Genomic DNA, 9,492 nt, shown 5'->3' on the forward strand with positions numbered 1-9,492 from the left:
ATGCATGAAATCTGTGTGCAAGGCCGCTAAGCAAGGTGAAGAAGTCAAAGCCGACGAGGCCAAGCCGCAATGCAAGCAGGGCCGCTTGAGTCGGGGAAAGCTGTAAATCGATCTCAACAAAAGCAAAGCAGATCGGGCTTGTTGGGTTTGCAAGGCAAAGCTAGGAAAATTCCGACCCTGTAGTGCACTATGATTTGGCCCATAGCTCATATGGTGAGCACTTCTTGCAGGGCGCAAGTTCCGCCATCGCTGCAGAGGGAGTTTTTGCTTATTTTTTTAAATTTTTTTAAGTTTGTCCTCATGTCCGCCGACCAAGGGGATTAGGGCCCTTCCAGTTAAGGGGAGGTGCCTAAGATGAACCCCCTCCAACCCTATTCATCCTATACGACAAAGCCAGGACAATTTTGACCTACACATCGAGTGCAGTACACGTTTCAGCAGTCTTGCAGCTTTCGGGTATTGTATGCCTAATGCTTGAGGGTTGCCAATCATCGTTATGAGCAACCATTCAAGTTCAAGCAAGAGGGGTGAAGACAGTCAAGGTCACATGAAGCTTGGAAGCACCAGCCATACAGCCTTATGCACGGCTTGTCAATTCAAGGAAGCACTTCGGGAAGGCCCTCGAAGCATGCTCTTCCCCTGTTGTCATGCAGGTTCTACGCGATTGAAATCGCACGGTTTTGGGAGGCGGTATCCATAACAGATGGTGCATAAGTTGTACATTGCTATGTTCAAGCAAGGCTTGCTTAGCCTCCAAGGTGACATTTTGATTGTTGAGCACGGTTCACTACATGATTCGATATGCTTGGCATGCATGCTCATGTGTCATCGACAGATATGCAAGTCGCATGGTATGCATGAATTTTTTGATTTGGTTATGTAATCATCTGCACTTTGCTGGGTTTGTGAATGTCAATTTGTGCCGTGATTGCTGCCCAAGGGGTGTATTGGATTTCCAAGCATGGTTGTTATTGGCCCCAGCCAATTCCAGTTCTCGGCATGGTTTCTGAGCATTGCAGTTCTCACACAATTCCAAAATTGGTTGTGAATTGGGCAAGGCCCTTGACAGCCTGAAGTAGAGTAGTTATTGAGCATGTGCTTGATAACTCTAGTCTGCAATGGAATGAATGATCACGACTATCATTCATAGAGCCAAACAGGTACAAGATGCATTACTTGCACGTGTTCTGCTGTTTTGCCATTGGATAGTTCCGCTGTAGCTAATATCTCCTGCACTGTCGAGCAATCTTATTACTCTCGATCAGTAGCCAAATTTGGCAAGGCCAATTCTCTACGCAATTTTGACAAGGTCAATCTTTTTCTGCTCGGACATATGTGTGTCACCAAGAGCATCTGTTAGCTCTGAGCTTTCAGCTCCCCACATTTGGCATATGCTATGAGCATACAAACTTGGGACGGTTTTGGAAAAATGTTTGCAGATTCTTTCATTCCGTACGACAGATGTATGTGATACAAGAGGGTGAATATACATATGCGACAACTCTCTCTCGCACGGCAAATTTGGCTATGAGCCACCTTTACACGAGCTTTTCCTTTGGAATTTCATGACAAATGGTTGCAGAAACAACCACCAGGTTAGCCAAATTTAAGTTTTTCTTGTTTTTTCTATGTTTACACTTTACTTGGCAATTACTATCATTGTGCAAAGCAAAGTGCTTTGGCAAGTTTACATGAAGCAAGGCTTCTCCATTGTGCCCAGGTACTGCCCAATGACTTGGAGTCAAGGGCATTGACACACAAGTTTGAGGAACTGGCAAAATAGGGAATATTAGCTCACACAATCCCTACCAGTTTACACTGTGCAAGGCACTTATGGTTTTGGTTCTCACGTTTGAGTCCATCGCTCTTGGCAAGGTATGCTAGCGAGATAGATTCGATTCTACCGCTTCACGCATTACACTTCCGCTATCACACTCGTAACTCTGTCAAGGACAGAATACGTGATGGATTGTTTCACCTGATTGTTGGTTATTGTCACCACACAACAAAACTAAAAGGAACCTAAAATTTGGACTTAATTTACAGGCAAAGTGCCAATGCCTAAGTCATTTTCATACAAATACGACCCCTACAAGGAAGGTAGGTCAAGATGTGTTTGTGTTTGAATAATAACTCTCTCGATGAGAGAGTCATACCTCAAAACTGTGGAATGCTTATAGGATAAGCTACAAGTCCAGCATAAGATGCGTCAGAGCACATAGCTTTGGTACACTCTAAAAACTTAAGGAAAGTTCCTCAACCCAGCATGCTCTTCTTCTTCTTCTCTCTCTCTCTCTCTCTCTCTCTCTCTCTCTCTCTCTCTCTCTCTCTCTCTCTCTCTCTCTCTCTCTCTAAGGGAATAATGAAAATCTTCTAAGAAGCTTTTGATACGTGTTTTGCTCATGAGTCAGCTTGAGCCAAGGTGCTCTAACTCTTAGCTAGCACGTGGCTAAGATGCTCCTCAAATTAGTCTTCATCGGTTCGTCCATTGAACACTAATTTGCACAAGGGCTATGAGCCACACAGGCTAAGAGCCATTGTCCGGCTAAGGGTAAGACCCAGCTATTGGCATTTTTTTTTGGGTGATTGTTTTCAAGAGTGAACAGATCTACCCAGGGAAGTATACATCGACGTTATTGTACAAGCAAGAGTCTTGTCATTACGGATGTTTAGGGTGTCATTTTTGCACTACAGGTTTTCAGTGCGACACTCAAGTTGAGTTTTTAATAATCTTCAATGACGTGTTGGAGCTTTTCTCCACCACTTTGGGTCCATGACCTTTGCAGGCTCCATGCAGAACAAACACGGTGACTTTGCCATTGCACCCATTCCACAATTATACATGCACTTTAATGTTTTAAGGTCACTTGCAAGATGCCACTGAACTTGAAAGTCTCCCCTTCCATCTAGACGTAGTACCTCTCCCTGGTTAGTCTGTCGATCAATCACCTCCGGAATATTAGTTCGATGGAACACCCAATATAGAATCTCATGATCTTCTTTCTTTACCTGCAACACAAAATAAATGAGACTTAAGTAGATCTGAACATTTGAGCTTACTTGAGAATATCGCTTACCTCGAACGCACCAAGCCACCATATGTTAGATTCTGATTGAACACTAAAATATAAAGGATCATCACTGGGACACTTTGAGAGGGCTCTATTCATTAAAGTAATAGTAACACGCTCTAGCTTTTTCTCTTTAACAAGCTCACACTCATCCAGTTTTAACACAAAATGTAATAGCCCACGTGACTCTTCAAATGTGATGTTGTAAAACTCCACCATTCTCTTCTGTAGTATCCGCAGGTCCATAAAAATATTGTTGAACTCATCATATGCCATGTTCGCTCCATGGCCACTGTAAGTTGCTTTAATATGAAAGGGCTGTCCAAGATAGTCTCCCTGTGCCTCGTTAAGCTGAAGCCTCTCTTTCCAAACACTTGAGGCTGATGGTAGAAGTTTGGATTTTATACCCTTCCTAACAAAGATGGATGAGACAGACTTTTGGATAGCCGAATATCCTCTTTTGCTTACACCAAGTGAATCAAGTGTGCCTTGTATCTCTTTTACAGGCACTGAGTTCTCTGAAATAAAGCGGTCCACTACATTTCTTTGTAGAACCTTAAACTTCTTGTCATGTACTATATCTGCTGCCAGGCTTCTACTTATAAGTGGCTTCAATCTCTTTCCTATATTGGCTTTGGGGTCAATGTTTTCCTTGTCAGGATAGATTGAATCTCTACATGAAGACAATGCATAAGTAAATAACAGAAAATTTGCTTCACTAACATTATTTAGGCACATGAAAACAATGCATAACAAGAAAAAACAAAAAGATTACTTAACTAAGACAATGTAGCCAACCAAGAAGCATCACCTTAATGCTCGGATTCTTTTCTTGAGACCTCCTGATGCAACCTGCAATGTTTCAAGATTGCGCAATTTTTTCTTTCGGATATGACCACCCAAGATGGTGTCCTTCATTTGACAACTTCGCACCTTTCCTTTCAGTTCTTGTACCTCTGTTTTATGTTGCAAAATGGTAACCTGATCTGTAGAATGTAAATGTGAAAGGTGAACAATCTCACATTGTTGAGCTTGGAGAATGCTCTTGTAAGTTTCAACTTCTCTTGTAAGTGATTTACAATAACCCAGAAGGCCCTTTTCTCCATCACCAGCAAAGGTCAATAAGCTTGTAGGATTGACAAACGGTGGAGACACATTAGTTATTGGATTCTTAGGGTAGAGAGAGCCTCTCGTCCAGATATCTATGTGTTTAGCTCCTTGAGCTATGAGCGTGTCTATGGAAGCGGGAGGTATATGTGTGTTTGTTTTACTGCTCTTAATCAATGGTTGGTACTCATTGTCCAAATCAATGTGAAGGTGATATTTGGCTCGTTTCTGGGAAACATTTGTGCCATTTGAGGAGTGCGCCATTAGCCAAATGTGCAGGTTTAATGGAAAGTGAATAGCGGCTGCGGATTCGTCCCTCCATGTTAGCCTCATTCCCTCCATATTCACGTTGTTCATTCAATGCAACTGAAAAGAGGATTATCCCTCAATCACTACGAACGAATGTTCAGAAGAGTAAGGAATCTACTTAAAGTACACTTTTTGAAGTTTTACTATGAAAGACCCAGCTCTTTTATTTGCCATTTTTTCTAGAGAGAGAGTGCAAAAAATACATTTTCTTAGAAGGCCCTCCAAATGACCTCCGAAATTTCCTAATGGCATATGATGCAAAGGCAGTGGTTGATTTTCATGTGATGCCAGCAGGGTTGGGAGCATATCCTATTATACTGGGCAGACCATGGTTACGTGCAGTGGGAGCTGTTCAAGATTGGCGACATGGTACGATTAGCCTCTATGGAAAGACAGGTACCAAGAAGCTTTATAATATGGACACAAGGAAACGATTAGAGGAGCTTTATGAAGATGAGGATGAGTCTAGTGATGAAGACTCTTCCACGATGACAGATGAGGACAGTGATAGCACTACCAGCAGTGATGAGGATGCTGATGTTGCATTTCTTTTGATGGACAAAGAAATCCAGGAGTTTGGTTTAGTTGCATTTGCGAATGAGGATGAAAGTGAAGGGTCTTATGAAGTGATTGAAGGGCTGATGCAAACCAAGGTTGAGTTTTCAAAGAAGCAGGAATTGATGACACAAATGATCAGTGGAGACCTCTCAGCTATGGAGAAGGAGATATATTTGCACATGCAAGTCTTTGCCAAAGTAATTGATGATTTTCTTGATGGGAGGTTGATAAATGGCATCTCTACAGGTTTTCCTTGGGAACCAGGTGAAAGTTTGATTAAGCTTTTGATGCAAGGAATGACAAGTGTTTTTGTGTGGGATCCAGGTGGAATGAGCATCTACTAGTGTTGCTGCTGCTGAGCATGAATGCTCTAGCAGGCTAGGGGATGGGAAAATTATGTCAGGAGTTTTTTGGAGCAAGGGATTGCGCATATGTACATATACATGCATGGTGCATCAAATAAAGGATTGCCCATTTTCCTTAGCCAGGTGGTTATGTGGGGCCCACATGTGTACAGGTAGGACAGCATGTACATAGTGCATCGATTTTCACTATTACCAGTACTAGTGTGTTTTTTCTACAATAAGGAGGAGTTGGTAGCGCGTAAAACTTCTCGAGGAAGCTATCCACGGACCGACGACGTGAGGTCAGCAGGTGCGTCAAATGGCATCTAGTGGCGTCAGGAGGGCGAACGAGGTCAATATTTGCACGCGGATGAGGACGGATACAACGTGGGTGTTTTCTCGTGAGAATTATGCAGAAAGGTCATCATTAGGACCACTTTTTGGGGCCACTTCACGTGGTGGCGGGACGCATTATTGGAAAAAGCTGAGTGGCAGGTGTGCAAATGATGAAAAAAGGTGACAACTATGCACTGCGAGGTCAGTTTTTGGCATGTTTGGGGTCCGTTTGAGGTCATCTAAAAGGCCAAGGGTGCCCAACTAACAAAGTGAAGTGTGGGAACTGAAAAACAAGAGAGAAGACCAGAAAAAACGTGGAGAAGAGAGGAGGAACAACCGCAGCTGTGTTTTTGCTCATTTTGGAGCCTGTTTTGGTCGTAAACTGCTCATCCGAGGTCGGATTTGAGCACTTTAACATTGTAGACTGGGGTTTTGGGCCGTTCCGGACGCGATGGAGCTGTCCATTTTGCCAAATTCCTCACTCTTTTTCTGCTGTTTTTCTGTGTAATCTTCTCCAGTGAGTGAAGCTTCTTCTCCAATTTGTGATTGTATCTGGTATCTTTTATCCATATTGTGTGAGCTGTTTGCCGCATTGGTGTTGGCCCAAGCTCAATTGTATCTAAACATCAGAAATTCTCCTCTTTTGAACTGAGTTTTTTGGGTGTGTGTGTGTGTGTGTGTCTGTGTGGAGTGGGCAAGTGGATAGTCTCTCTCCTCTCACTCCAGAGGTGTGTTCCCTGTCTTGGCCAGGTGTGTTGTCTAAGCCGAGTGGTGCTCCCTAGTGTGTGTGTGTGTGTGTATCTTCCCAAGAGTGTGTGTCGGGTCGTTATATAGGCGTTGTGTGTGTTTTCATCCCGCTCACAACGTTAGCTGTTGTCTACATATTCTCTAGCTCAAGTTTTGGTCTTGGCCCCTTGTGCATACTTCTATAGCTTATCTCTTCCATCTTTTGTCTTTCTCCGTTGGCACAACGTTGCCTTGAACCTCTATTTACTCGCAGACAAGAGTTGAAACTGTCAAAGCCATATCGAAGGAATGGATATTGAGGTTGAGAAGGGTATGTTTTTTGACATGGTTTGATGAAATAACTTGAATTCTTAATCCTTGATTCTTGAAATTGTTTTTATGTAGACACTTGTATTGAGTCACAAGAGCATGTTGAAACTAGCTCAACAAATTTACTCTCAAGCCCACAGTCGGAATCAAAAGTGCAGTCCCCTCTTAAGAAACTGAGTCCGAAAGCAAAATCATTGAAAAAGGCTATTACACATGCAAGAAGTATGTTATTAAATGTGGTTTTGAGTATTCAACTTGTTTATGTGGTGTGTAAATCATATTGCTGTTTTCTGTGAGCAGGTAAAATCTTAAAGAAATCTCTTGAAACCTTGCCTTCTCGCTCTCTTGAATATCATCCTGTGTCAAAACCTGAACCTATTGCTGAAACATTTGGTTCTCAGCTCGCTCTTGCTCCTAAAGGCCCTCCAGCCTTCCTCATTTCAGAGCTATCAGAGCTGATAAATTTTCGCTTTGCGTTTTTGGGCAAGGTTTTATGCAAGTATGGAACTTACAAAATCGAAAATGCTGCCTATCCTAGATTTTTGAAGGCTGATTTAGTTGATCAAGAAGCTAGGCATACAATAACATTTGTTGTGGGGGAAAGTTACATCTCACAATTTGTTGAGTCTTTTGGGGTTGGAGACTTTGTGCGCATAGAAGGTGCATCCATAAAGCAAAGGGTTCACAATGATGGTGGAACCTTTCAGTTAGCTTTGCATGCTGACGCAACAACTATTGCTATCAAGGGGGAACCATTTGAATGTGATTTGGTTTTGTTTCCTAAGCATAGAATTTCTGATTTGCTTTCTTTGAAAGAGACTACAACTGTGGATAGTGTGGTGACAATTGCATTTACTGTTGTGAGAATTGAGACTACAGCCAAAACTGATGGTTCTAGTAGCGCTCGTTTGATGATAAGCGATGGTCCTGCGTCATCTGATCGAGCCACGGAAAATTTATTTCAGATTCTTGAAAATCTTGTGTTCTGAATTTTTATGTGCTTTCAACACAAAAGTCTGTTTCAACTCCTGTTTGTGCCATCTCGACGAGTTGACTACCATCACATGGTTAATTGTGTCAATGAGCACGGGTTTTATGGTTGTGTGGCACGCAATATCAATATCTTCAAGCAACGCTCCAACACTTTATCAATTGTGGATTCTACAATACTGTGTGCTTTGCCTCAACCTTTGAAGGTCAGCTTAAAAGATGCATTGAAGAAACAAATAGCAGCTTTGGGTTTTGGAAAAAAGGTGAGTTAAGAATGGAGTTTAAATGCAACTCTTTTGAGATTGATCTTATTGTTCTTTTTTAATGCTATAGGTTTTTGGAACCTTGGAGATTGTGAATGTCAACAATGTTGGTGTTGAGTATATTTGTGAGGCTTGCAAAGGAAATTTCGTGAGTAGAAAAACCTCAAAGCCATATTGCTTTTCTTGTCAAAAGAACTCTGTTATTTTGAAGGAGCCTAGCTTTCAAGCCAAGATCACTTTACAAGGGGGTTCTTTCATTAACGTGGACGTGAAGGGAAAATTGGTTGACGAGGTCTTGCGTCTATCGCTTCCCTTTGCTGATCTCTACAATAGTAATGTGGTGGAGTTGAAATCATCTTTGATGAGTGTCAAGAAGATAGGAGAGTTTACTATCGATAAGCAAGGTCGTTTGGTTGATTACCAGTCTCAACATTAGTAGCATTTTGTTGTCCTTGATTACATACTCTAAACTCTACATATTTTTGAATCCTTTTTTGTGAAAATTTTATCGAGACCTGCTCTCTATCAAAAAAAGCCTTTTGTAATCCTTCCACAAGATAGCCTCCTCTTATGTATAGTCTCATCGAACCATAGCAAACTAATCGTTTGGCTTACATTTTGAGCAAACATGTTGAGTGACACTTTCTGTTTTCGGTTCAACGACCTCGTGTACGGTATTGATGTCTCCTTTTTTGGAAAACACCGTTTCAACAATGATGTGCTTAAGGCTCTTTTGTCCATTCTAAAAGTGGACTGCTCTTTGGAGTTATTGAAGTAAACACTTGTTGACAAAATCATCTGCATGCTGAAAGAAAATGATTTGGAGACTTACAACACTTGGATAAAAGTGTGGGATGTTCATACTAGTCCTCAAAATTTACAACAAATCTTGCTTGAGCGTTTGAATAGCAGAACCTCTTCAAAGCTTTTAAGCATTGACTTGATCTCGCTTGTGGCTCAAATGTTTGGTGTCTTGTGTATTGTGCATTTCTTTAACGAAGAATCTTACTCTAGGAGTCAGCAAGTTGGTAGTGTTGCTACAACTAGTTCTTCTAGAATCATCCATCTGATGCTCTTTGACACAAGCAATGGTTTCCTTGCACTACCGGCAACACTACAAAAGCACAAGCGCACCAGATGTGTGTGGTCAAAGAACGATACATGCATTTTACAAGACTTAATAAAAGACTCCCCAACACTAAAAGCTCTAGAAATTGCTACTCGTTTCAAAGCTGTGGTGCGTTCTAATCTCACCTTGAATCAAATCAAAAGAAAAATATATAACATGTGCAATGCTTCCGCGTCACGAACTCACACCTCTTCAAATGCAAGGCGACAAAAGCTTAGACACAAGAAATTTTTTCAATCCATAAACGACACACCTATGCATCCATGTGCCTCATGTGATACATTACTCTTCCAGAAAAATTTACAACCATCGGATGGACCTACCACCTC

The 9,492-nt window shown here is 41.7% G+C and overlaps 2 protein-coding genes across 2 annotated transcripts; both read left to right on the plus strand.

Moving 5' to 3' along the window:
- The first annotated feature begins 6,760 nt into the window (after positions 1 to 6,760).
- On the plus strand, positions 6,761 to 7,939 carry LOC147461825 (uncharacterized). Its single transcript, XM_086506489.1, has 3 exons — positions 6,761 to 6,782; positions 6,857 to 7,003; positions 7,079 to 7,939. The coding sequence occupies exons 1-3, from the start codon at positions 6,761 to 6,763 to the stop codon at positions 7,768 to 7,770; spliced, it is 861 nt and encodes a 286-aa protein (XP_086362615.1). The 3' UTR covers positions 7,771 to 7,939.
- Positions 7,846 to 8,638, plus strand: LOC147461826 (uncharacterized). Its single transcript, XM_086501909.1, has 2 exons — positions 7,846 to 8,034; positions 8,105 to 8,638. The coding sequence occupies exons 1-2, from the start codon at positions 7,846 to 7,848 to the stop codon at positions 8,468 to 8,470; spliced, it is 555 nt and encodes a 184-aa protein (XP_086358035.1). The 3' UTR covers positions 8,471 to 8,638.
- The last annotated feature ends 854 nt before the right edge of the window (positions 8,639 to 9,492 follow it).

Source organism: Adiantum capillus-veneris, chromosome 3, assembly GCF_014529385.1.
Source record: "Adiantum capillus-veneris isolate H3 chromosome 3, ASM1452938v2, whole genome shotgun sequence".
Taxonomy (NCBI): domain Eukaryota; kingdom Viridiplantae; phylum Streptophyta; class Polypodiopsida; order Polypodiales; family Pteridaceae; genus Adiantum; species Adiantum capillus-veneris.

Coding starts and splice junctions, on each gene's coding strand:
- LOC147461825 (XM_086506489.1), top strand. CDS start 6,761: ATGGATATTGAGGTTGAGAAGG. Junction 6,783..6,856: donor GGATATTGAGGTTGAGAAGG/GTATGTTTTTTG, acceptor GTTTTTATGTAG/ACACTTGTATTGAGTCACAA. Junction 7,004..7,078: donor GGCTATTACACATGCAAGAA/GTATGTTATTAA, acceptor GTTTTCTGTGAG/CAGGTAAAATCTTAAAGAAA.
- LOC147461826 (XM_086501909.1), top strand. CDS start 7,846: ATGGTTAATTGTGTCAATGAGCACGGGTTTTATGGTTGTGTGGCACGC. Junction 8,035..8,104: donor CTTTGGGTTTTGGAAAAAAG/GTGAGTTAAGAA, acceptor TTAATGCTATAG/GTTTTTGGAACCTTGGAGAT.